General features: G+C 39.3%; 1 protein-coding gene across 2 annotated transcripts; it reads left to right on the top strand.

Moving 5' to 3' along the window:
* The first annotated feature begins 76 nt into the window (after positions 1–76).
* Positions 77–27869, top strand: PIDD1 (p53-induced death domain protein 1). Of its 2 annotated transcripts, XM_087716284.1 has the most exons (16): positions 78–528; positions 3460–3812; positions 5440–5853; positions 6574–6777; positions 7680–7734; positions 9249–9450; positions 11029–11151; positions 13194–13373; positions 15068–15215; positions 15601–15736; positions 16974–17124; positions 18521–18644; positions 20256–20374; positions 21596–21703; positions 24032–24237; positions 25177–27869. In XM_087716284.1, exons 2-16 carry the CDS (start codon positions 3548–3550, stop codon positions 25412–25414), a joined length of 2673 nt encoding a protein of 890 aa, XP_087572410.1. In that variant the 5' UTR covers positions 78–528; positions 3460–3547; the 3' UTR covers positions 25415–27869. The 2 variants fall into 2 exon arrangements, with proteins under 2 accessions (XP_087572412.1, XP_087572410.1); XM_087716286.1 differs by lacking the exon at positions 21596–21703 and having other exon boundaries at positions 77–528.

Here is a 27869-nt window from a genome sequence, read left to right as displayed (position 1 = left end):
TGCAGTGAGTTTCTTCTTTATGTTTGATCATTTTTGTTTTTTAAAGTGTCCAGAATCCTTAGGATTTATTTTAATAACAATACATCTGAAATCCTCTCTGACACACACATCGCATCATAATTAACTCGCCATTGCGTAGCCTGGAAAAGCAAAGGTATCAATTCTCACACCAGCTAAGTTTTGTTGGCAAAAAAGCAGATGATTGTAGAATTCACTTAATCCTTGGCATGCAAATTAACTGCTTCCTTCCACTGTGCGTTAAAACGCAGTAACCCTTAGTTTGCCAGGGTGAGAAGACTTGTGAATGCAGGGAAAGAACGGGGCAGCTCTTCCTTTAACAAAAAAGCTCCCGAGTCTTGAGAAAAAATGAGGCTTCTGTCCGCGGCGATGTGCAAACGTCAGACGATAGACCGCCGCGGTTCCGCACCGTGAGCACGCATATTTTCCTCCACAAAAAGTAGCGGGGCTTCTTTTTAAGCAACAGCGGGACGAAATGGCTTCAAAAGAACAACAAAATGACCTTGCTGGGTAAGATGATTTTTTTTTTTTTTGCCACTGAGAATTGAACGGCATTGTTCAATCGGAGGGACTGCTAATCCGAATGGAAATTTCTGTTAAAGCCTCTTTTCTATACGGAACTGGACGCCTTTTTCACCATACTTCTTTTTCCGGGCAACTTTTCCGCCTGCTTCCTGCAAACTTCTTCCAAAGTTGCAAGGTTTCTCTCCCCCCACCCCTTTCTTAGAACGTTATGACAAAATAAATTAATAAAAATCTAGTTGCTTCGCCTTAAGGTAAAACAAATCAAAAACAAAAACATGAATTTATGGAAGGCACCATACCTGCCAGCACTTCTCTTCTCAAAACCGGAGCCCACTCCAGAAGCAACGGCTGGAAATGCTCACGCTAGCAGCTCTTGCGGTTATGTTTTTTTTCCCCCAAAGCTGCATTTTACAAGAGCAAAAACGTATTTCAGAGATGTATGCGGATAACACTAAATGATTGAATCTGACTAATAATTGAATCTGAGAGTCGGAAGCCTTCTAAAGACACGGAGAAAGTAACCAGGCTGCCTCCCTGCCGTCTTTGCTTCTTCTGCCCTCGGCGTTGCCTTTCATCCCTTCTATTAACCTCTTCGGAGGATCTCACTAAGGGAAAGCTGCCTTGTCTTCTTTCATCTTTGGCTCTGATTGTAGATTATGCTTCCCTGAATTCCCAACTTCCTGATTCTGGCCTGTTCCTGGTATTCCCAGTGAGTCTGAGGGCACCAGGTTGAGAAAGGATGTCAAAATAAAAAGCAGGAAGCATATTTATGTAATGAATAAGCAAGAACTTGTCAAAGGGGTCTTGGATTTTGTTGTTTCTTCAATGAAGTTTTAACTCCTGGCAAGTGCCTGGAGAAGTCCCTGGGGCTTTCTTGACAAGATTTTTCAGAAATGCCTTACCATTGCCTGCTTCCTAGAGCTGAGAAAGAGTGACTGGCCCAAGATTACCCAGCTCTCTTTGTGGTTAAAATAGGACTAAAACTGTGCTGGTACACTAAACTGGCTGTTTTAGATTAAACATACTAATTTGCAGTCCATAAATAACTGAGGCTTTGGGGCTTTTTTTCTTAACATTTTCCAAAACTGTTTAATGGAAGAAGAAACTAATGCTTGGCAAAGGGAATAATAAATCATATACAAAAGGAATTGGGGCTTTAGTGATGTGCAAACTTGAGACACATCACAAGAAACTAAGACTTGTTGTTCAGTAAATATACATTATACTACAGGTAATCCTTGACTTACAATAATTCATTTAGCAACTGTTGAAAATTACAACGGCATAACCTGATCTGTCCAAACATTTATTGACATGGCAGCAGCCCCGTGGTAATGTGATCAAAATTCCCAGTGTTTGGCAACCAGCATGTCCATACAACAGTTGCAGCGTCCAAAGCTAAGTGGACCTTCCAACCTTCCCAGTCAGCTTCCAACAAGCAACCAATGAGGAAGTTGGATTCACATAACAACCACATTATTCGCTTAACTACAGTGATTCGCTTCACGATTGTGGCAAAAAAGATAAAATTGGTTACAACTTATTTTACAACCACTTTGCTTAGCAAAGGAAATTTGGGTCCCACTTGTGATCAAAAGTCAAGGGCTATCTGTATATGCCTTTTTTTTTTCATTCATAGCATTTTCACACAAGTTCAGGTTCCATTTTATAAAGGATCAACCTAGCATTGATCCATTGGTTACAACACGAATTCACCAACCAGCTTATTGCCTAAGCTTGACATCATGGCCTAAGAGGTAATGACTGGCCCAAAGTCACCCAACCGATTTACATGGCTAAGACAGTATGGAACCTATAGTCTCCTGTTTTCTAGCTTAGTGCTTTAACCACTAAACCAGTGGTCTCAATCTGTGAGTCGAGACCCTTTCACAGGGGTCTCCTAAGACCATTGAAAAAATATGGAAAACATAAAATAATTTTATGGTTGGGGGTCATCACAACATGAGGAACTGTATTAAAGGGTCACGGCATTAGGAAGGTTGAGACCCACTGCACTAGACCAAACTGGCTCTATAGCAATGATGGTGAACCTTTTTGGCAATGAGTGCTGAAAAGGGACCACAAGTGCTCATCTGGGCCGCAACCCGGAAGAGAAGCTGCCCAGCACATATGCACACGCGTAAAAATGAACTTCCGGTTTCCAGCATGCACGGCAGCCAGCTAGTCTTCTGGTTACAAGCGTGCATGCAGGTGCGATGATCAGCTGGCCAGTGCATATGCTCACGCCGGAAAATGGAAGACCAGATCTTTCAGTTTCCGGCAGTGCCACAAGCACGAAGGCCATCTGATCATTGCACACGCATGCGCACCAGAAACCCGGAAGAGGAACGGGCATGTGTGCCATAGTTCGCTATCACAGCTCTATAGTATGCAATATAGTGTGCAATATGTAATTGTATTAATTTGCTAAATTCATCCTGGCACCATTTGGTGACAAGATTATTCTTTGCTCTAACATAAAAGAGAAATGTGATAAAAGACAGCAGTGCGGACACATGCGTCATAGTTGGGATAGAAATCTTGTTAGTAAGAGAAAAACTACACCTTATCTTTTTAAAAAGTATTTCTTATAGCTAATTGCCCTATCAGTTCCTCAGCTGTTCAAGAAGATTATTTATACAAGATTTGGCTGTGTGACTATTAGGCAGACATTACTTAAAGCACTGGAAGCTTGAAATATCCAATAATTTCTTGCCCACAAGAAATTCCTTATTTTAGTGTTAAAAGCAATTATCACTTGAAAAATGTGTGCTTGAATAAATGAGTCCTGGAAGACAGCTCTTGTCAGTGACATCTTGCTCAGGTGCAATCTCTGTGGCTTTCTTCACCAGACTAATTGTGCAATTCTATAATTTCCTAAACTGTTTTCATGTTCTTCCCGTCTTTTTTCCCCAGAGGCTGCCTCATTCTTCCATCTTTAATGATTTGTAGTACCATTGGCAAGTCAGAACATGCATAACCCGTGGTGATATAAAACCAGAAGATGGCAGGACTGCCAGAGCCTGGGTACCCTCCAGGGGAGGGCACTTTGGAGGCTGAGGCATTTTCTATTTCCTATTTGGCTGGCAACCGATTAAACCTGGATGTCTATCCTGAGAGCTGCCGCTTGTTCCTCAAGCTGCTGGAGAGCAGGAGAGAAGAAGTAGAACAGGTGGAGTTCTTGAGGCTGAACTGCAACGAGGACCTTATCACTTCTACCCTGAGCAGCCTTCCTGCTTTGAGGGGCTTGAAATCTCTTGTGCTCAAAGGTAACTGCACGTTTATCTGCCCCCTTTGTTCAGCTGCCTGCTTCTAATGTGCTCTTCCATAATTTCTTCTTCTGTCCTGACAGTTTGGTTCATTTTCTTGTAGCTTCTAGGAATGGTCTTGGACCAGTTTCCTTCATAATTATGTGGCAGGAAGCGTCTGCCTTTACTTAGATGTTGTTTACACTCCTTAAAAGTGGCTTACTTGCAAATAATGATGGGAAAGCTTGCAGCCTTAGCATTCTTCAATGGGAAACACACATACACCCAATTTTCTGCTAATTTTTTTTTGGCTGGCATGGATTACCACTGCAATAATGGAGGTTCTGTGATAGAAGGTTGCAGTTTGTGATAACATTTCTGTCAAATACAGATGCTTTCACAACGAGAGCATGCAAAAATACGAAATCAATGGAGCTGATTCCCCTGATTTCTGTCCTCCCAAAGTTTTTATGAATCTTGATTTCACAATCATGCAGCATATTCAACTCATTTTAACAGTTGTGTAAAATTTCTATACTGTTATGGAAGACATATTTTTTTCTCATTTTTTGTCTTTTTACAGCTTTCATTGCATAAAACCACCAATATTTTCAATAATGTTGCTTAGCAGGGAGGGGTATTTATGTTTATAAAAGCATAGTAGATGATGTTTGATGCTGTTCTTTAAACACAATGTATCTTACTTAATTCCCCTCCCCATTCATTTGTGCAGAGGAGATTTCAATATTTAACTAAGTCTGGAATCTTTATCCTATTTTCCCTAAAGTAAAGTTGTGGCAATCATTAGATCTTAATCCTGAATGTATATTCAGAGAGCTATACTGTTATTTCTGCACAGATTATGTACAAATTAAATCTGCATATGTGATATCCTATTAAAGTCAGTGTCATACAACTCAGTCATATGTATGAATGTCCTAATACTTTTGCCTGTTATGTAAATAGCTAAAAACAACCCCTTAGAAATATAGTGTGTTATTAATACTTTGTTTCCCTGAAAATAAGACCTCCCCAGATAATAAGCCCAATCGGGCTTTTGAGCATATGTGCTAAAATAAGCCCTCCCCGAAAATATTGCAACACAGCAGCAGCCATGAGGTGACCACGCTCGCTGCCTCCATCACCACAAAAACAATAAGACCTCCCTGAACATAAGGCCAAGTGCTTATTTCAAGGTTCAAAAGAAAATAAGACCCGATCTTATTTTTGGGGAAACACGGTATACATATTAATAGTGAATTAATGCTGAATATAAACCAAATAGCTTCCTCTTTTTATTTGGAAGCTTCAGTAATTTGCAGTTTAGTAAATTGTATCATTAGAGAGCTATTCAAGAGTTAATGGACCAAGAGGCCCCAACAATGGTTGAGTGTGCCCTTTCTGGTTTTCAAGGAGAATTTAACCATCTCTGTCTTGGTCTTTTTATTACCACTATACCCTGAAAGAAGCAGGAGAACCTCACCGAACATTCACTCACTAATTGTATCATATTGTTGTATGCTTCAAAATTCTGTGCGTTCCTTAAAGTTTCATTCTATATTGCAAATTATTTCAAGGAAATACCATGTCTATATGAAGTTGCTGTGGTGCAAACCTCTTCTTTGTTTTGACTTTTGCTTGCTTTCAGGTGGACATTCCAGAGATGACATTGGTGCATATCAGAAAGGATTGCTAGTATCCTTGCCACAAGAGTTTGGGCAGCTACAATGCCTTGCTCATCTAGATCTCAGCTTCAACAGCTTCACCATTTTACCTCCCTGCATTACTAAGCTGGCCAGCCTCAGTTTTCTCTCCGTCAACCACAACAATTTGCAGAGGCTGCCTGAGGACTTTGGCCAGCTTGCCAAGCTGACTTTTTTCTCTGCCATGAAGAACCAGCTCAAAGGTTTGCCGCAGAGCATCGGGGGGTTGGCAGCATTGCAGACATTGAACCTCTCCGAAAATGCACTGGAATCACTCCCCGAAGAGATTGGGAACTTGCACAGCTGTACTGAACTTGATCTCTCTGAAAATGAATTAACAGGAATACCAAGTTCTCTTGGTAAGCTGTTCACAAATTAAAGAAATGGATTCTTTATTCCACTTCCTGGGAGTAAAAAGTGCCCCAGGTTATCAAAAAACACTGACTGTGGAGGCCGAGAAGCTTCACCTTGTAGGTTGTAAACTGGGATTAAAATAATAATAATCCATTAATGGCATCTTTGCAACCAACTATAATCCTGAATATATAACAGGCTAAACCCGATTTCCTTTGTGCCCTTATTAATTAGATGTTCCTTGTAGGGGTATATATCCATTTTGGTCTACATGCATAATTCTTTATACCATTAAAGGAGAATATTTGTAGCTCGGCTGAAATGAGGGATCCTGGTGCTCTCTGGGCTTGTTTTCTTGCAGATGTTTCATTACCCAAATTAACTGATGTCAGTGCTGGTAAAGTTATCTAGTTTGGGTAGCGAAATGTCTGCAAGAAAACAAGCAAGCTCAGAGAGCACCAAGGACACCCCCCCCCCAAAAAATAGTTCTTTATAATTGGTGTGGCAGTGTGAATGTAAGTCTATGAAATCAAGTACGCAGTGGTTAGTTGGTTGTTTTGTATCTATAACAACTAGATTGGGATGGATTGGCATAAGACCCCTGGTGTTTTCTAAAGGGATTTGTAATTTGTAGAGGTTAAGAGAGGTATGTGAGTGTATGTATTTATTTGATTTTACCATGGCTAGGTTTTCTTTCAATGTTTAATCTGCGTTGTGACCCGCAGCCAATTTACAGTCTCTGCAGCAGCTGCATCTTCACAGCAATCTTTTGACAACTGTTCCTGCCTCCCTTGCCTGCCTACCTCACTTGTCGAGACTTGATCTGCAGAATAATAGGCTTCGAAGCATCCCTCCGGAGATTGAGAGTTTTCCTTTTGTGCATCTAAGGGGCAATCCTCTAGGAGAATTGGAGGTGCCTCTGCAGTCAGGTAATTGCTTTTTTCTGCTTGATTTGCCTACTGAACAGCTGTTCTCTGGCACTCTTGTCTCATCCTGGGGAGATGCCATCTGATCAACTATTTTGCCTGGCACAGAATAGGGTGCTCTCTTTTGTTGTTTTTGTTATTGTTAAATGCAGTTCCAAAACTGAACACATGGTCATTCTTGATACAAAATATATACTAGGAAAGCATAATTGGGGAAAAAAATCACCTGAGTTTTTTGTTGGTATTCTCCATTTGTTTTCAGCGTCCAAGTCAAAATAACTGTTTGGAAGATATACAGCCCTTAAAATAAAACTAACTATAATCCATAATTATTTTAAACAGAAAAAAATAATAAACAAGAAAGTGAAAAACAATTTTAAGAAATGGAAAACAATTCCAATGCAAACTGAAAATTAACACCCTATGGCTGAAAGGCTACAAAAAAAATTCCACAGGGCTAAATAATTCCACAATACATGAAACACTTCAAATTTTTCAAATTAAAAGATTAAAGTTTTTTGAAATGTCTAGGAAATAATAGCAAGTCCTTTGTAATACGTCAGAAGAGTTTTACAATAGGTTAGTTGAGGATATGTTCAGTTGGATAACTACTATAGAAAAGGTCCTTTTTCATATGACTCTCTTTCATGTCTCAGAGACAGCTATGCTTATAAAATTAAAAAAAAGGCACATCATAGGCATCAGGTGATAACATACTTATTGTCATTTCTTTATTCCTTTCTTTTCTACTTTTCTTCTGGGAACTCAAAGTGGCTCACATCAAGCTCTCTCCTTATGTTTTTCCACAACAGTAAAAAGAGGTTAGGACATGGACAGGTTTTCCTGGATTATATTATTATTATTCTCGACCACAGACTAAAGGAAGTCCTTTTGTTTTCTTGCAGATGACTCTAGTCGAGAAGAATTGCAGAGTGTGTATCTTAAAGCTGATGAAAACAGGTATTTCATGTGGTGTTTAGCTGATATCTTGGTCAGGTGTCTTCCTAACTCCCCACTGATTTAGCATGAGTAGGCATCCATACAAGCCATAATAATATAATAAATACAGATTACAGTCTTGTTATTTAAGCTATGACATTCATGTGTTTTGTGATATCATTTCCTTCCAAAGATACCCCGATAGCATCTGTATTGCACCCAAGGTTTTTCTTAAACCAGTCTCTCTCATTCATTCAAATATGATTTTCTCAGTGTTTAAAATCTCAGCTCATTCAAATGAGCCAGAGCTCATTCAAAATGTTTTTGAAGACTAAAGAGTTGTATTGCAACTATTAATGGTTGAGCTTGTGCAGTGAATCTAGGCATAGATTACAAAGTGGCATCTATGGGCAACTGCCATGATATTAGCTGCCTGGCAGAGTCTCCTCACACTTAGAATTTGCATTCATGTGGGAAGGAAGAGTATATCATCTTATTTTGTCATCTCAGCTTACACATGGGGCATAGAGAAAGATTGTGTGGATGTATGAGTGAGTGTAGTTTTCTTTATTGTTGTTAGCTGTCCAGAAAGCTAAGTGTATTTCCTGAAGATATGGGGAGAAAGAAATGATAACTAGGACTCTTCAGCAATCTTGGTACATTTTTTGATCATGATTGTAGGAACAGGCAACACAATTTCCCACCTCAAAAGAATGGGGAATATGTAAGATAAGTCTTAATAGAGACATACTGTAGTCACATTTTGTCAAAAGCTGTCAATTGACAATTTAAATTGGGCCTTTATGTTTAAGGTGCTGGACTTTGGAGTGAACTTTATCCAAGAAATTAAAGCGATCTATAGGTCCCAGAATGAAAAAAATTGTTATAAACTTAACCAATTCATGTGAAATTCAAAAGTATACAACACAAGGATTTCCCTTGTCTCCTCTGTTGTTTATCTTGGTTTTGGAAGTCCTGAATAGAAGTATTAAATAAAATGATAAAATAAGGGGTATAAACATTAAGAAAGAAACTTATAAATTGTGTGCCTTTGCTGATGATCTGGTTATAGTTTTACAGGATCCCAAAATAATATAGAATACTTGATGAGGAAATTGAATGGGGCTTTGGCAGGTTTCAAATAAATAAACAATGCTGACCAAGAATATGTCTTCTCAGGATAATGATGTATTGAATAAAAAGTCAGATTTTAGAGACATAGTCACAGTTAAAATAACCTCTCCACAAGCCCAGCTCCTCTCATTCCGCAGAGCTTACCTCCCTCAAAACTATGGTAACCAAAAAGTGGTCCACCCATGTTTAGCCCATAGCCTTAAAAAATATCCTAAATTCCAGATGAAACAAAGACAAACAGGTTGGACTCCAACACCCTATGATCCACAGTCAACTGTGAAGCATTGTTGTGATTTATGGGAGTTGTGATCCAATTTATAATTATTTTTTTATTTCAATTCTTCCATCTCAGCAAGAATAGAGATGATAAAGACATTTTGATTCTTTTTACATTTCCAAAGCTTTACTGTGACTCCTGAAGGCTGCCGCGTCTTCTTGGCTTGCGGCATTCAACTCCGTTTCCCACTGGGTGCTACAACTACTCTAGTAACTATTCACTTCCGGAAATGCTTCCCTGACCCTCATTGGGTGAAGCTGAAGCACCATGACATCCTGCTAAGTGAAGTCCTGGAACTGCAGCCCCATGGGATTCATTTCCAGCAGGTAAGTTTAAAAGATATTAAGCTGGAACTTTGCAAATTCTCTTGTTCATGTTAGTCTGCAGATGTACAATTTGCAAACAAATATGAACCAGAAGGAGAAAATATCCAGAGCATGGCTTCTGGAATTCTTTCCAAACTCTTTACAACTGTTATTTTCTTCTATGTGGTTAAGTAATGTTTGCCTTCTCTGAGTTTGATTCTGCTGTTCCCTCTGATGGAGTTTGTATGTGTGCACTAGGAGGCGGAGAACAGTTTGCATGTCTAAGCTCCGCTTGGAACAATCAGCAGCATTTTGAGCTATTGCCCATCTTCTTCTCCTAGAATGATTTTTCTTCTCCAGGACCCCTGGCTGGATTTAGTCATTTTCAAGCTCAATCCTTTTGATAGCTTTTTCTTGGATAGACAAGTAGATAAGAGTTCTGAAGTACCTGTACATCCTTTATTTCCATTAGGCTGTTGCATTGCATGGTGGTGGATAAGTTGCTTGTTAAATAGGCTAATGAGTTGGATTATTTGTTGGGTTCTTACTAAAGGTTTAGGCTGAATTTTGAATTTACAATAATATGGCTACCCCCCCCCCCCCCAATTCCCACCACTCGGACACTAATCCAGATTAGAGACCTGGAATTTAGGAAATTAAGGGGGAAATGTTGTTGAGCAAGTGCAGGCCTTGTTCATGTATCCCAGTAATTCTTCATCAGTTATACAAGGGCAAATTGTAGTAATAGAAGAAATTATTTCCTAATTCAGAGAGAATTGTTTAGGACAGAGTTGAAACTTGGCTTCTCCCATTTTAGAAAATCCACTAAAATGTATTTATTTTAACCCTGCATGTGACCATCTTTCTTTTGGGTATATATGGAACGATTAAGCACATGGATGACTATTTGCAAACAAAATATTATGAAATTACTGGGAATTCCAAAAATTACTATAAGTTACAAGATGCTATCATATCCTTAGAACATCTAGCAAATGGTCTAGAATGAACTATCACTCTGTCAAATATCTCTGTTGCTTTGCTAATTCCCTAAACCTTGGCAGTGGCATTCCATGCCAGGCTGTGATATACAGTGAGGAGATAGTGCTGCCCGTCTTCCTTTGTTATATGGGTATCCATGTGAGGGAGCAGAGGGCCAGATGATAACTTACATGTTTTTTCCATGCCATAATTAGCATGTCATATCTAATGACAGCCTTTGTGTGATAATATCATTGAACACATGCTATCATTTTAAGAATTTGTGGATGTTGCTGTTTGCAGGCAGCATGCTGAACTAGGCCACGTTATGGATGGAAAAGAATATTCATTCCTTTTTCATTTAGTGTGAGGTATAAATCCTTCTGAAGCATGTCAGTGAGAATCTATAGCATTTATGTATGGACAACTGCACTTTTGATTCTATAGCATGCTATCTTCCATGAGATCACATTCCATTTCCTATATTGCGTCATTAGTCTCCCTTTTCTGCTCCCTGGAGTGAGTCTTTTATCTTGCTCCATATATTGCAGAGCTTGACTAAGGTTGTCTCTGTGGGATGAACTTATGGACACCCTCTCTTCTATTTTGGCACACTAGGAGGTGCGGATCTGGATGCCCTATGCTTCTCCTCAGAGCCTGAATGACCGTGAGCTCATAATTCGAACCTTTGATGGGCAGAAGTGGAGTGATTTGAAAACTAGAGTGAAATCCAAAGGCAAGGTATGTTGAGGATGGTTGTAATACCCATTTCTTCCCTTGTCATTTCTTCCTTGTGTCAAATGTGGGGCCCTCATTTGAGTTCTTGAGGGAACTTGACATGTAAACTCTGTCTGTTATGAACAATCTCTTATACCCGGGATGGCAAACCTATGGCACGCATTCCACAGGTGGCACAGGGAGCCATTTGTGCATGCTGGCTGGCTGACTTTAGCCTTTTTTTTAGGCCATTTTCACCCTCCCCAGGCTCCAGAGGCTTTAGAAGAGCCTGGGGAGAGAGAAAACAGCCTCTCCCGCCCTCCCCAGGGGCCCTCTGGAGGCTTCAGGAGCTTCCCTGAAGTCTCCAGAGTGCAAAAAAACAGCTCCATGGGCAAATTGAAAGTTCGGGAACAGACTTCCAGTGTGCTCGTAGGGCTGGTTTAAGCCCGCCGGAGCCTTCAGGGAAGCCTCCTGAAGGTCCCTGAAGGCTCCAGAGGATTAAAAACGGCCCTATGGACAAACTTGTAGGGTCACTTTTCGTCCTCTGGAGCCTTCAGGGGTAAGGCTCCGGACGACTAAAACCAGCCCTACGAGCAAACCAGAAGTCTGCCTGTAGGGCCGGTTTTTTGCACTCTGGAGGCTTCAGGGAAGCTCCTGAAGCCTCCAGAGGGCCTCCAGGGGGCGGAGGAAGCTGTTTTCAACCTCCCCAGGCTCCTATAAAGCCTCTGGAGCCTGAGGAGGAAGAAAAAAGCATGCAAAAAATGGGGGGTCATGCGTGCATGCACACTGGGGCGCCATGCATTGCATTATGGGTGTGGCACGCCTGCATACAACCCCCCTGCGCTCTCCCCACTTTTGGTACGTGAGCCAAAAAAGGTTCGCCATCACTGTCTTATGGTTTAGAATAGTGTTTCTCAACCTCAGCAACTTTAAGAAGTGTGGACTTTAACTCCAAGAATTAGGGATTCCTGACTCCCTTGGCTGCGGCATTCTAGTCTGCAGGCTGTCTTATGCCCTGGGAATTGCATTCTGGGAGTTGAAGTCCATACTTCTTAAAATTGGTGAGGTTGAAAAACTGGATTAGAAATTACAAGCTCTTTGGTTGACATTTAAAGAAACATTCAATGCATCAATATTTCAATGGACCAGTTCAGATATAAACTCTTTGAAGGAATGTGAACCCCTCATGTGATGAGAGGCAGATGTCTTGTCTTTTATTATATAAATCTGATAAATAAGTAATTCAGTCCGTCCTGAGAGCACAAAATTGAGGAAATCAAGCATAATCTCTTTGTCCCTCTACTTACCAACTAGGACTTACCGTATTTTTCGGAGTATAAGATAAGATGCACCTTTTTCCCTCAAAAAAGAGGGTGAAAATCTGGGTGCATCTTAATACACTGAATACAGCATTTTTGGTCTCCTGAAACCCCGCCCCCTTTGCAAAAATGGCCTTTAGGAGGCTTCCAGGGTGCTCCTGGGGGCTGGGGAGGGCAAAAGTGAAAAAAGGAACAGTTTTTTGCTCGTTTTTGCCCCCCCCCCTTGCAATCCCCAGGAGCATTCTATAAGCCTCCTAAAGGCTATGCCTGTCTCTTTTTTTGACAAAAAATGGGCCCGTTTTCATGAAAAACAGCCCATTTGGGGGAGATATGCAGAGTTCAAAAACTTTTTTTTTAATTTGCCTCTTCAAAATCTTGGTGCGTCTTATATTCCGGTGCATCTTATACTCTGAAAAATACGGTATATGTCACTGAGCATCTTACATTTCCTCTTACAGTAAAAAGGATAAAATACAAAAACAAGATAATGACATAATAACTAACAAAGAAACTGAGGCTACTGAGAACAATATCAGACACAACTCAGGGTATTCTAGGTGTCCTTCCAAAGTCTTCTTTAAAAGCCAGATTTTAATAGCTGTCCTAAAACAGCAAGCTGGGGGCTAGTCCGACTTCACTATTAAGCCCTGAGTTATGATCTACTGTGGTAGTGAGTTGGTGTCTGTATCTTTAAAGTACTTCCGTATGTCCTGAAGGTTCTCTTCATTCTTCCACATTCTTGGACAGAAGCATTCGGCTTGCTGCAGCGTCTCTCACTTCTCCTGGTTTTTGGTTGTCTCACGTCTTGTGGAGAATGAATGCAAAGTCTGCCAGGAAGGGGGCTTGCTGTTTTCAACTGTTGATCCCAATATTAAAGTGACCTTTCCTCCTGGTGTGACCGAGGAGATGAGGACAGTGAAGCTACAGGTAAGGAAGAAGCCATCCACCCACCCAAACAAATACAGATAAACATTGACTCCCAGTAATCCAGCCTTCCAATAAAAAAATTCCTGCGTTACAAGATTGAAAATCACCTGGCTCAGGTTACACAATTTGGGTCATGTGAATTTAAAGCCATACAGTTAAAAGACAAGTCCTGAAATAATTGTTTAATCTCATGTTTGACTTGGATAGCCAGCCCTCAAAAATTTTTCTTAATTAACCCACGTTGCTAGTTTGTAAAATTTCCTTAGGGATGTTGCTCAGTGCCGAGGTGGCGCAGTGGTTAGGGTGCAGTACTGCAGGCCACTTCAGCTGACTGTTATCTGCAGTTCAGCGGTTCAAATCTCACCGGCTCAAGGTTGACCCATCCTTCCATCCTTCCGAGGTGGGTGAAATGAGGACCCAGACTGTGGGGGCAATATGCTGACTCTGTAAACCGTTTAGAGAGGGCTGAAAGCCCTATGAAGCGGTATATAAGTCTAACTGCTATTGCTATTGTTCAATTTCAGCCAGGAATGATGGGGAGAACGCAAATAATCAGAGCCTGATCACGCTCTGCAATTCTGCATATAGTTTTCCCTATTAATATCTTTATGGAGAGCAGTATATGTTACTTGCTGCATGAGAAAAGCGGCATTCAGTTTTTTAAAGGGTTCTAGTTTTTAGATCTGCATACGCAGAAGAGAAATGAAGTTCAGATTTACAATAAGTGCCTGTAAAGCTTGTCCAGTGCATGCCATTGTTTCAGTCTTTAATTAATTCACCTTCTCCATTCAGCTCTGTTGCCTGCCACATGTTGTTTCTTCTTGACATTCATCTCTAAGACAAAAGATTAGCTTACTTAAATGTATGCTTGTTTTGTGTGTGTGTCACATTCAGAATAAAGCATACTATTTGCATGCTTTAGAACAACAGTTTGGGTCCCTCCCTTGCAAGGTTTGAATTTTGGTGGAGCAGTATTTGCTGTTGCTTCTTTCAAATGAGTCTCTGAGTGAACTGAACAGTGTTTCAGTTTCTGAATAGTCTGTCAAAAATGAAAGGTGCTGGTCATGCTTAATTTTAATTCCATATTTTTTTTAAAAAAATCAAACCCAAAGGCTACCACTTTTTCCCATTCAGAAAAAAATGGAATAAGACACCCTTTTTTGGGTGAGAAGATTTTCTTGTCTGAAGATTAGGATTTACAGTAAAATCAAGGAATTGCTGAGCTGTCTCTTCCTTTACTTCTCTGAGCCAGATTTGAGAACTAACAACTAGAAAGGAGCCCTCACAAGGAACAAATTGGGGCCTGAACCTGTGGCCAGAATCCAAGATACTTCCTATTTATTTATTTTCCAAGGGCATTCCTTAAATCAATGGCCCCCAACCAGGGACGGGTTCCGTGGAAAGAGGTTTTTCCTTGGACTGAAGGGGGCGTAGTTTCGTGTGCTGCCTGCATCCCTCAGATGGGGCTTCACTTGTTTACGTGGCCCGGTTTCTGGCAAGTTGCGGACCACTATCAGTCCATGGACTAGGGGTTGGGGACCTTTGCCTTAAATTCTGTCAGATTCCTCTCCAGCAAGTCTCTTGATCTTCAAGATCAACTTTTGGCTGTGGGAGGAGGCCCTGAGAGATTTTTCATGTATGGGAAGCCCATGCGGTCTTGAATGGGTCCGATTATAATTTTTTTTAACTTTCAGGTGCTTCCTGTATTAGCAAAGGACCTAAGAGAGATCACCGGTGATTCTGAAACAGTTGCCAGCCCTCTCCTCTGCCTCTCTCAAAGTTCCACTGTGGACTTTCTTCAGCCTGTTAAAATTCAGCTTCCACTGCCTCCTGGTGTCACAGGTTAGTTTGCCAGGTTTTTTTTTTTGGGGGGGGGGGGAAGTTTTCATGGGATGGGAATATTTCTTTAAAATATGCAGCTCTCTGAATTTCAAGAGCAGTTCAATCCCTTGGTACAGTTAAATACAATTTTGAGACGATTTATCTTCTGTGGAGGAAATTAGGTTAAGTTGTTATGGATAGGGCATTGCAAAAGTTTAGGGCAGTTTAGCTCTATCCTGCAGAACATTCATTGTTTACATTTGGTCAAACTATCATAGTCCTTTCCAAATGTTATCTGTCCCATCTATGACATCAGCCAACCTCCATCCCCTCTGATGCAGTTATAAACTGAAAAGAGTTCAACCTTTAAGTTTATGGCCAACATCTTTTCATTTTCCCCCCTCAGGTCTAACCTTGGATCGTTCCAGAGTACATTTGTTGCACAGTGACTGGGATGCTCAGAACTGGAGTGACATCACTGATCAAGTGATACTGGAGTTTACCCACCTCTATGCCTTATTTGAAGTAACACACTTCTCTTGGTTAGTGGGCCAGGAGTCGTAATCTTATTCTCAGTAGCACTTAAGTGGTTGTGGACTCTGTGGCTAGGGCTCATTTGGGCCAGCAGCTTTCTTTCTATTTTCTTTCTATTTCTTTCAGCAAATGTTCTCAGCTGGCCTTTCCATCATATTTACAACAGAATTGATATGCATTTGGAGCATTTTCCTTGACCATTAGAGCTGAAGCTCTGCTTACACAGTTGTTTTGCAAAACAACTTGGACAGCCATCTGTCAGACATGCTATAAACTAGAGTCTCCTACGTGAGCAGGGGGTTGGAGTAGAAGACCTCCAAGGTCCATTCCAATTCTGTTATTCTGCTAAGTGATGGGAAACGAGCTGTTCCCACATTTTGCTGAGATTGCTTTACTTCTTTAGGATGCTTGAAAAGTCATGACATGGTGGACACCAAGCAATCCAGAGAGCCTTCCTTATGCATAGTCTCATTATCTGCAGATTCTAAGGAGAGACCAGTCCTCAATCTAATACAAAGATTTTTCAGATCGGAAATTTAGACTTTATTTTTGTTACTTTATGCATGTAATGGCACATGAGTTTTGGTGTACGTGTAATGCACATTTTAAAGATGTAGGCTAGAATACCTGCTGTATATTTGTTCCTCCTCCTGGACCACATTTTTCTGAGTCAGCCAGCCTGGGGAGCACGGCTTCACATAGCTTCTTCAGAGCAGCTGGCTTTCTTTGGCTTGCTTAGCTCTGATGGAGGGAGTCACCCAATGTGCATCCATGTGGCTCAAGAGGATTTCTCTTCTCTCCCCATAGTCAAAGTCTCTTGAGCCTGCTACTGAATGCTCACACAGACTCCAGAACTCCTGTCCTCTTCTTGTTCACTGGAGCAGCACCAGCTATGATTGCCAGCAGTATGGTTGGAAGCTTTGTGGAGACACAAAAGACAGCTGTGTGACTTTGAGCTGGTCATTCTCACTCAACCCAACTGCTCTTAGAGTTGTTGTGGAGAAAAAGAGGAAAAGGAAAGAGTATTATGTTTGTTCCCTACCATGAGTTATTTATAAAGTAAAAATAATAATAAAATCTAATAAATATTTTATTTCATTATAAGAATCAGACTACTAGCGGGTTTTTTCCCCATTAATGAAGCAATTATGTAGCCCTCATGCACTCAAATTTCCCAGTGGTTGACTTTATCAGAGTAAACCTGAATCAATTCAAATCATTTTACAAATCTCCCTTTCCCTCCAGGTATTGGTTATGGTGCACCACAAAGACCTACATTGGTGGCTTTGCTAAAGAAGTCTATAAAAGATTGCGCATGTACCGGGTGAGCTTCATAGCACTGCAGAGAAAGAAAGATCCAGAGCAAGTCTTGCTCCAGTGCCTCCCAAAGCACAAGGTGAGTATTCGTATGTACGTAAGAGTACATCCCTGCACCCATCACCCATACCAATGTACACGTATGCCCATTTAATAGAAAATACAGCATGTATTCTGCAAACACAAAGTTGTTCTTAGTAGCCAGAATTCTAAAAAGAGGAATATAGTTGGAATAAATAGGAAAGGTTTTTTTTCCCATTTAAAGATGCACTTGGCCTGTAAGTGTGTGTCTGGAGCCAAACGTATACAAATGTAGAATCAAAACAAACAAAATTCATTTGTGAGTGTATGTTGTATATAAACTGCGCTTAGAATACTGCATCCGCTTTGGCCATCACAATATAAAAAAGATGTTAAGACTCTGGAAAGAGTGCAGAAAAGAACAATTAAGATATTGGGGGACTGGAGGCTAAAATATATGAAGAACAGTTCCAGGAATTGGGCATGCCTAGTCTAGAGAAAAGAAAGACTAGGAATGACATGATAGCAGTGTTCCAATATTTGAGGCCTGCCACAAAAAAGAGGGGGGGGGGGGAGATGTTTCAACTTTTTCCCCAAAGCACCAAAAAGCAAGACAAAAACCAACAGATGGAAACTAACCAAGGAGAGAAGCAACCTAGAACTAAAGCGAAATCTCCTTACAGTGAGTACAGTCAGCCAGTAGACCAGCTGTCTTTCAGAAGTTGTGGATGCTCCATCACTGGAGGCTTTTAAGAAGAGATTTGATGTCCATTTGTCTGAAATGGTATAGGACTGTGATGGCAAACCTATGGCATGCATGTCACAGTTGGCACATGGAAGGCATGCAAGGTGTCGCCCTGTCAGCTCCAGCACGCATGCATGCACCGGCTGTAAACCGGAAGTTTGGGAACGGCCCATTGGGCCGTTTTTCTCCCTCTGATGATGATGATAAATGTATAAGCAGATCTTTTGGAGTTCAAATGAAAGATCACAATTCCAAAATATGTCAGTTCTAGGGAACAATGTGAAGGTTTCAATAAATTTTAGGGGAGGTAAGATTAGCAAACACAGAGGGAGAAGAGGAAACTTGTCTGATGAAATCTTAATTATTTGATCAGACTATTATTGGATGCTGCACCACTTGGATAAGTGAGTTTAGGTATAATGTTTCAATTTTCTATGAGCATATATACATTTTTGCTGTTCTTTAGACCGTTTCCATTGCGCTGACACTAGCATATTTTTCAGCCTTTTGTGGAATTGTTATTCGTTATGTTAGAGTCTATGATTAGAGATACATAGAGAGCTCCTATCACATGTATTGCATTTTATTAACCCTCTGGGAGCTCATTTCCTTGGAAGCCTGAATCTTACCACTGAAGTGATACAAGGATAAAGAAATGAGGATTTTAAAAATACGTTCATTTCTTTATTCCTTTCTGATGGTCTTTTAGGTGGATCCTGTTTTGAAAAAGCTCCATGACCGATATCGAGGCCCTGAGCCATCTGACATTGTGGAGATGTTTGAAGGGGAGCAGTTCTTTGCAGCTTTTGAACAGGGTATCAGCATTGATGCAGGTGAAATGTCAAACAGCTTGTCTACATTTACATATGTATGCCTCTATAACTCAAGTTTAGTTGTGAAATTCCAAATCAGCTCATAACAGTAGCAATAGCACTTAGACTTATACACCACCCAATAATGCTTTGCAGCACTCTCTGGGCAGTTTACAGTGTCAGCATATTGTCCCCAACAATCTAGGTCCTAATAAAGGAGAATATTTGTAGCTCAGGGTTGAAATGAAATAATGCCAAAGAGTCATTAGTAAATAGCCCAACTAAAGAATCCGCCCTCACAGACAGGTAAGACACCAGAATATAAACTCAGGGCAAACAGACTCCTTACTAGCACTAATGATGTTACATAGTTAGGGTAATGAAACGTCTTCAAGAAAACAAGCAAGCTCAAAGAGCACTGAGGACCCCCTCAATCTAGGTCCTTATTTTACTGGGGAGGGAGGATGGAAGGCTGAATCAGCCTTGACCTGGTCAGGATTGAACTCCTACTTGTGGGCAGAGTTAGCCTGAAATACTGCACTTTAACCACTGCGCCACCACACTCATCTTAAGAGTACTTCCAAAAGAGAGAATCAGTTGCACAGGTAGAACCTGGATGCATCTTAATCCCACATTACATGGTATCATAGTGGAGGCCTATATCTGAGAAACAATAAATATGAGTTGTCCTGCCTCTGACTATAGAAATCACTTCCCTCTGTCCCCCACTGCCACCCTGGGGCTATTTCCTAATTTATGGATAAGGAGGATATTCCTTTTCTGAATTTTCCAGGAAAAGGTTCAATTGCTTTAAACTGTTGCAGACAAATGTTATATATGCAATCTCAGGTGCTTAAAAATTTCAAGGGCATTGTCCTAGAATGGAAGGCCTAGAATGATAATGTTAAAAGGCCTTTAACTGAAAGTGGCACCTTTTGCCTCCTTAACCTTTCAAAGGGGATACAGTCGCTCATTGTTGATCAAACGATTGGTAGTTTGGCAGTTCAAATCCCTAGCGCTGCGTAATAGAATGAGCTCACATTACTTGTCCCAGCTTCTGCCAACCTAGCAGTTTGAAAGCATGTAAAAATGCAAGTAGAAAAATAGGGACCACTTTGGTGGAAAGGTAACAGCACTCCATGTGCCTTTGGTGTTTAATCACGCTGGCCACATGACCACGGAGACATCTTCAGACAGTGCTGGCTCTTCAGCTTTGAAACAGAGATGAGCACTGCCCCTAGAGTCAGGAACGACTAGCACATATGTGCAAGGGGAACCTTTACCTTTACCTTTCAAGTTACAATTTGAGTAATAAATGTGGGATACTTTATGTGCAAACCATATGGTTTGCCAATGTGTGGCAAAATTTGCAATTTACTTTGAGACTGTGGATGAGAAAAAAGAAAATTAGGATGACTTAGTTCCAAAATTCTGTTTCTTGTGGGACAAAAACACGTCAAAGAAGTTTAGTCTTCCTAACAGCCTTCCCAAACCTGATGCTGTGGTAGCTGAGAATTTCAGAAGTTGTGTTCCACCCAGTTTAGAAAACTTCTAGTTGCAGGCAGCTATTTTATAAGTATGAAATTATTTATGATATAAGCAAATTGAATTATTTTCTCAAACTTATTTCAGACCGCCCAGACTGTATTGATGGAAGGATTTCATTCAGTTTTTTCTCTCATTTGAAAAATGTGAAGGAAGTCTATATTACCTCTGAAGTGGACAGAAACACTAAGGATGTGAAAGGGCAGGTACATATGCTTCTCCTCTTCTCCACAGTAAAACTTGCTCTAAGAGTTTGTACCCCAATTAATTAATACTAGCATATCAATTATTTTTCCTCATTGTCTTGAACCCAGTGGCATAACTTTGTATTGTCTGATTCCATAATTCGAAAGATGAACATATAATTTTGATTGTACTGAATTGTAATAAATATTACCTTCCAATTATTTTTATATGCTTCATGGGTGGCTGTTGTTCACAATTGAACCCAAAGCCACTTTACCTCAGTTTTTTTTTTAAATTAAAGTATCTTTTTAAAGGGGCCTATTCCAACTGTGCAGGGTTTATGTCAAAAGTTCTACTGCCCGGATGCTTTCTTCTAGTTCTCACTATATTATTATTTTCCCATGTATAATACCATTGTCTCTAATATTAAATAGCTGTAAAAACTCAGAACTTAAGTGCATGCAAAATTGATGGGGTTTGTTTGCTAAGCAAGCCCTTTTGAGTTACCTTGCAAACCATAACTGGCTTTGCACACTGCAGTGATCATAACATAGCTTGCTTGTGACTTAGTGTTGGCATGAACACAACTGATTATTACTCATTCAGTCAAGCACAATAAGCACATCATGGCTGATTTATGAACCTTGTCATACCTCATATATATGTATTTAACTTTTTTCTAAATAAGGAAATTGATACGAATTTAATTGCAAAGTATGCATTTACATACATAAGTACTAGAATTTACAAATTCACAGTTTGTAAGAGCAAAAGAAGAGAACCAGTTTGGTGTAATGATTAAGGCACCAGGCTACCAACTGAGAGACCTTGAGTTCCATGGTTTTAGGCACAAAGCAAGCTTTGTGACAACTTTGGGCCAGTCACTCTCTCTCAATCCTGGGAAGGAGGTAAGGGCAAACCACTTTGGAAAGTGGTTCAAGAAAGCACAAGAAAGATTTCAATCCTGATTTAAAGGTATAAAAGAAATGCTGGGGTGGTGGTGGGAAGAATGAGCACAGGAAATCCCAGGTAATCAAAACATAGTGATAATCCTCAACAGATTGGTTTGATAATAGGCACACAATAATATGCCAGGAACAGATTATTTGCTATGCATTTATCTCATTCTAGAACCTCTATAAATAAATGCACAAGTAAGTAACTTCCCAAATGAGAGAACACCAACATCTCAGCCAGTTGTGAGTCTTTCAAACTTCTTTAAGGCTGATCTCTTTTTGAAGGTTTCCTTTTATCGAGGAGAAGTTCCTGAGAGCATTCCTGAAGAGATTTCAAGGAGGAGGAAGGGGCCTGATTCTCATTGGCTAGCTACCTTGCCAATCAAGCTACCTGTAAGTGTTATTCACAAAGAAGAATTGACACACGCAGCACTAGGACTGCTATTATTTTTTCCCCTGGCCTTGCCAGTTGGAAGGTGTCTTCCATAGACACTTTTGTTTATGTAAGGCAGTCACCCCATAGATTGTCTTATGCATTATCCTTTTTAATACTTCACATGAAATATCCCTTATATCATGATGATAATGTTAGTGGACAGAGTATCAAGAGAGAATATGGAATTGTTAGTCAATTGTTTTAATAGTTGTTTATGTATTTATTTTATTTAAAACATTTATACAGCTACCCATCCTATACCAGACTCTGGATGGCTCCCAGTCAAGAATTAAATAATAAAATAACCTTAAAACCATATTAGAACTTTTAAAACTATAATCTCATATTTTCTTGCTGAACTTTAAAGGCATTGTTTAAAGGGGTTTGCTATTTTGTACTGACTTATACTTACATTTGGTGTTGTTTGTGTTATCAGTTGTATGAAATCATATAAAATATTTTTCATAACTGAAAATAAAATACGTAGGAAGACTATTAAGAATAATTTGTATATTAAAGCTGGTTGGTTGGATCTTGAAACATTTGAATGCCACCTGGCTAAAGACTTGAGGATAGGGTGTAGGGTTTTGAAAAACTATTTAAGTTAGCTATGTTTGCTTAGAAAAAAATTCCATTATTAAAAAAACAAACATTTGACTGCCAATTAATTATCTATAGACAATTAATATACTGTCAATAAACACTTCCCAAAGTTTTTGTTGGGTTCATTCAGTTCAGTAAGAGAAACATGTTTTAATCCATTGGTCTCTTTAACTGACAATTTATAATACTATAAGGTGGGTTTTCACTACATAACAGTGGTTTCATAGAATTTCTCTAAAATAGCTTGTTTTTATAAAGGAGAACTTTCTAACTTTCAAATATTAAGATGTTTCCGCTCACAAGTATGCACTTCTTATGGTAAGGATACTTTCTAATTTATAAACAGGAACACACTTATTTTGATAGCAACTATGTTGTGTAATTGCATAATTATACTATAGCATAAATTCATATTCCAGGCCATTTCATTCGTCATAAAATTCCTTAGAGATTAGACTTAAGCAAGAAGATACCTATCTTTCATTTAGATAAATATTCAAAATTAATGCATTTATTAATGCCTAACCTTTTATTGCCCGTTCCTAATTTAAAATTCACTGTTTCTTTCTTACCATACTATACTTGTATCATACATCCAGTTCACATTTTAATGCTTTCCGTAACTCAAAATAAACCAACCTTTATTAACCATTAACTGATAAGCAAAACTTTAAGTATATTTTTGACCTTGAATGATGATTGACCCTTCAACAGATTTCAGATAACTTCTGACCAGGAGAATTTATAACCCATCATTACTCAATTCTCTTTCTGACTGAGGCTGATAAGACCTTAACAAGATGATATCTAAATCACTTTGTATGCATAAGTTCACATAAGTTTCCCAAAACTCATGGTGAACCAACTTATATCTTTATGGCACTTCTTTTAATATAAGCTCTACTTTTATGAATAGTTTAATTTTAATTTTTATGTAATTCATCTAAGGTAGACAAGAGAGCTGTGTTTTAGCCAAACATATGTATTGTTTCTCATTTTCTTTTTGAAGAAATGGTTAACATTAGTGGGTAGAAACCTTCTTCCTTTACACTTTAAAGATGTACCTCTGAACAAGGAACAGACTGTATTGGGCACAAAAGCTAAATTACTAATAGCAAAAGTTGTTATTGTTCCCAATTTTAAAATCAGAAGCAAAAACAAGATTGGATAAATGTTATCCAAAATCAGTGATCAAGGTGATAGATGTTGAAGTCCAACAGAGCTTGGAGTCTTTTCCAAGTGGGAAAATGTCTTTCTTTAAATCTGTAGTAATTGAACAAAATTCCAGAACACATCAAACCAATTATGGGTTTTTTCCCATGACTCAATGCTGAATGGAAGACAATACCATCATTGTACATTGCATATGGTTGGATTTCAATATTTTATACATTTACCTGAAATTAAATCTGAATAAATGTCCATAACAGTGCAATATCCATCACTATAGAGCTAAATCAATTGAATTGAAATGATGAGGGTAGTTGAAACTTAGTTGAATACACAAGAAACTTCATGCTAAGGTCAGTTCAACATGAGAATCAATTATCCAAAGACACAGTGCTCTCTGATTGAAGATCTAAGGTAGACAGTCACAGTCATGTTTTGTAACATGTCATGAATAACATGATAATATGTTAATATATGATAACAAGGTAATACATTATTTTCTGTTCTACTAGAAACTGAAAACTCGGGTAAACAAGCAGTCCACAACTCCAGATAGCTTCTCTCTTCCTCCTTTGAATTTGGGGAATGCTGAAACTGGCTATTTGACTCAGTCCAATCTCCTTGGCATTGCTGGACGCATGGGAGCTGAATGGAGAATCATTGGATTAAACCTGGGATTATCCTATCAGCAGTTGGAACGGATACAGTATAACAACAGGTGAGAAATGAAAAAAAATGAAATTAATTCAAGAAATATGACTTAGAGCAGTGATGGCTAACCTTTTTTGGATCGCGTGCCAAAAGCGGGGGGAGCACAGGCAGGGGGTCATGCACGGACATGCCCACACCCATAATGCTATGTGCGTGGCCCCCATGTGCATGCGTGCATGACCCCCCCTGCACACATTTGCATGCAGCCCCCTCCCTCCCCTCTGCTTTTGGCCTGTGATGGACCCTTTTTTCGCTCTCCCCGGGCTCTAGTTTTGTTGGACCTAGTCTTGGCCTCTTAATGAGCAGGTGAACCTCTGTAAGGACTTCTGTCATCTTCCCTCAAAAAAATCATTGACTACATCTTGAGTCTACAAGATGCTCAGCAGGTTATCCCACCTCACAGACTAGTTTTTCCAGTCCATCATTCCTCAGCGGGATCAGGACACTTTTACAGTATGGCTGATCAGCATTTTTACTTACATGGTTAACATGGGAGACATGCATGCAGTTGTTAACCAATCCTTGCAGGTTAATATTTCATGCATGTACAACCTGCGGGGTTTACATGCCCTGCATGAGCCCAATTATTATGGCTTCTTTATCCCTAGGATGCTGCTGGATTCAGCATATGTTTAGGTTACTCTACTAGCTTTGCCCTCATAAGGATGTTTTTCCTATTCAGATGACATTAAACTGGGTTGCTGCTGAAAATAATGAGGTAGTGTTTACCGCTTTTTTACATGTGACCATTTTATGCTGTTCAGAGAGTCTTGATAGTGAGATGGGCAGCATGTACATTAAACAAACAAACAAATAAATAAATCCTTTTTATGTAACTAGATAGTACATTAAAAGATGTGCTATTGCTACTTAAAGCAAAGAAGACTTTCATATGCGTGATACAAACCTATTTTTCTCTGTTGAGAAAACTGTTTTTTCCTCCTAGGGAAGATCTCCATACTCAAATTCTAGATATGCTCTTCTCCTGGGCTCAGCAAAATGAAAAGAAGCCTGACTGCATAGACAAGCTGATTAAGGCCATGCAGGATAGTGGCCGCCAAGACATAGCAGATGAGATCACCACCATTATTGGACTGGGAAGGCAAAAATATGCAGAGTCTATTCAGAGGGTAGGCCTGCACCGGGAAAGTAGTACAGAAGATTCTGCTATTGTTACAGGATAATTGCTAGACAATTATGGATTAGTCAACAAAATAGGATTAATCAAATCCAGGCTATTTCTTCTTCAAGATTACTGTTACTGTCCAATTCTTCTCTTTAGTGTTTGCTGCCAACTAGCTATGTTTCTGTGCCACAGTGGCTTTTACTGGATACTGGTAAGCAGCCACTTGCAAATTCACCTGGGATAAGTTAGATTTCCAATTAAGTTTTACTAAAGTTTTACTTTTTTAAGGCAAAAATTATCTTAAAATACATAAGGCAGACCAGTGGACAATATGCTGCCTATGGAACAAAAAGGAGTTTATTTTTGGTTTGTTTGTTCCTTGTGGGTAGAACTTCTGAGTCTCCCAAGGTTTAAAGTGGCTCAAGTGGGCTGTCTTAAGGAGATGGAATCTCTCTCATGTTTTGTTACCTTGCAGCAGAATTTCTGAAACACAGTCAGGAACTAGGGCTCTGCTGGTGTGATTTAACACAGTGGTTTCCCATAATTTGTTTCATCCTTTTGGATGTTATTATCTATACTAAGAAAAGCTGGATTTTGGAACCTATAAAACAGAATCATTCTTTCACATTTTATTTTGCACCTAACCTAAAGTCAGGTATTTACAGGAAAAAAGGAAGAGCACTGAAGAATACTAAACCACAAGATATGCTTCTCAGCCCCACTTTGATCCTTCTAAAATGTTCCTTTAAAATAAATAAATACATAAATAAATAAAAACAAAAGCCTAGTAGACCATAAACAGATTGCACAATATCCTCTGACAAACATGTTGTAAATCACTGTATCTCTGGAGATACCTCTGTATCTCCACTTAATATATTAATGTCATGTTTTTGTTTGTGACTTAGCATGAACACTTAACCATTGTTACTTGTAAATTGTAATTTATGGTTTGGTATTATATATGATTCCACTAATTTTGGTTTACTCAGTAGGCCGTGGTTAAGGCAAATTATGTCAACCAAGGTAATGTGTCAGATCCAGGGCAAATTATGTAAGGTAGAGCCACAACCATTTATCCTAAATAGCTAAGATATAATCATGGCTGTAGTCAAAGTTATCTGACTATTAGGACAATGTTGATTTCGGGTTATGTTTAAAAAAAAGTTTCTGACTGCTTTGAGTCACTTTATCTGCTTTTAACTAGGTTTACTAAAGTTATTGCTAGAGTTTATTGGTTATAAAATGTAAGGATAAATTTAGTATTGTTCAATTTTGAAAAAAAAATATTACAACAGACTAACAGGGAAAATATATGTTGACACTGCTGCTGAAAGTTGACCATGATGTTGAAAACAGCTTTCTAATCCTTTTGTGTCACCACTCTCAGAAATGAGAAGGCAGCTGTCATATTTCTGTCCTTTTCCTTCTTACCCTTCAGCATTTGCTTTTCGGTTCTTGCCATCCTCTTTTCATCCCTCATTCTCTCAGGTTCAGCTGCCCTTTTAGCATCTGTTCTCATATAAAGTGAACAATTTTTATTGTTCTTTTAAAAAAAAATGGACAGTTTTAAACTATCCTAGAAATTGGAAATAATTTGATCATTGTTTCTGTAAGCCATCAAGCCAGTTCTGATCAAACTGACAAGGTGCTCCTTTTTACAGAAAGGTTGTCTTTGGTAAATGTATTTCTACTTTTTAATCATCATGTCCTGTCAGGAGGTTCAGGCTGCTACACTGTTTGACTGTGCTATTTTTTTAAAATTGTGCTTTTTAAAAAAATGTAAAGCTGTTTGATATTTTCTGCAGATGCTGATAAAAGTAAGTTTTTCCCCATTTGGAAAGCTGTGGTATTTTATTTGATGTTCGAGATGTCCATCTTTACAGTGGATTTATAAGAATTAAATAAGCTCTAACCAGGTGGATTTTTCTTGGTCCTGCTAGCCCTTCATCTCAGTTCTAACAAGACCTTAAGTCCTGTTACCCCTCCCCAGTAGGAATTGCCAGGGTGCTATTATTCCTGTATTCTTCAGGTAGTTGGCAGATAGGGGATTACATTTAAGAATGAAATGTTTCTATTTTAATCTGTCTTATTATTTATTCCTTCTCTGGCCCTGCCAAGAATAATTTCTTTAGAGATTAAAATTGTCTAACATCTCCCCGCCCCCACTTGTTTTGGTGTATGATTTTTACACTTGCCTGCATTAGGAAAATCTTCATTTGGTACTCCAATTTTGGAGAGGTTAAACGGGGCATATTGCCTTTATTTGTAATATGTAACATTTTGTTTATTCTTATGTAACCTAATAATGTAGTTGGCATAATGAAATCGGTCAAAGCTGTGTGTATTGTTGTTAACCTGTGACAAATGAAGATGGTGGCAGCCAGTACCAGCTGGCATGGCGAAGGTTGTAAAGTGATTTGCAAACTGCTTTCAAATTAAAATGTCTACATTTTGTACCACAATCATTCTGTGCAAAGAAATAAATTCTTCAGCCTTTCTAAATAATGCAA

Source organism: Thamnophis sirtalis, unplaced genomic scaffold, assembly GCF_051295495.1.
Source record: "Thamnophis sirtalis isolate CommonGarterSnake01/CBP01778 unplaced genomic scaffold, rThaSir2_p1.2 scaffold_1, whole genome shotgun sequence".
In the NCBI taxonomy this organism is placed as follows: Eukaryota; Metazoa; Chordata; class Lepidosauria; order Squamata; family Natricidae; genus Thamnophis; species Thamnophis sirtalis.
This window is presented reverse-complemented; position numbering and strand designations above follow the sequence as displayed.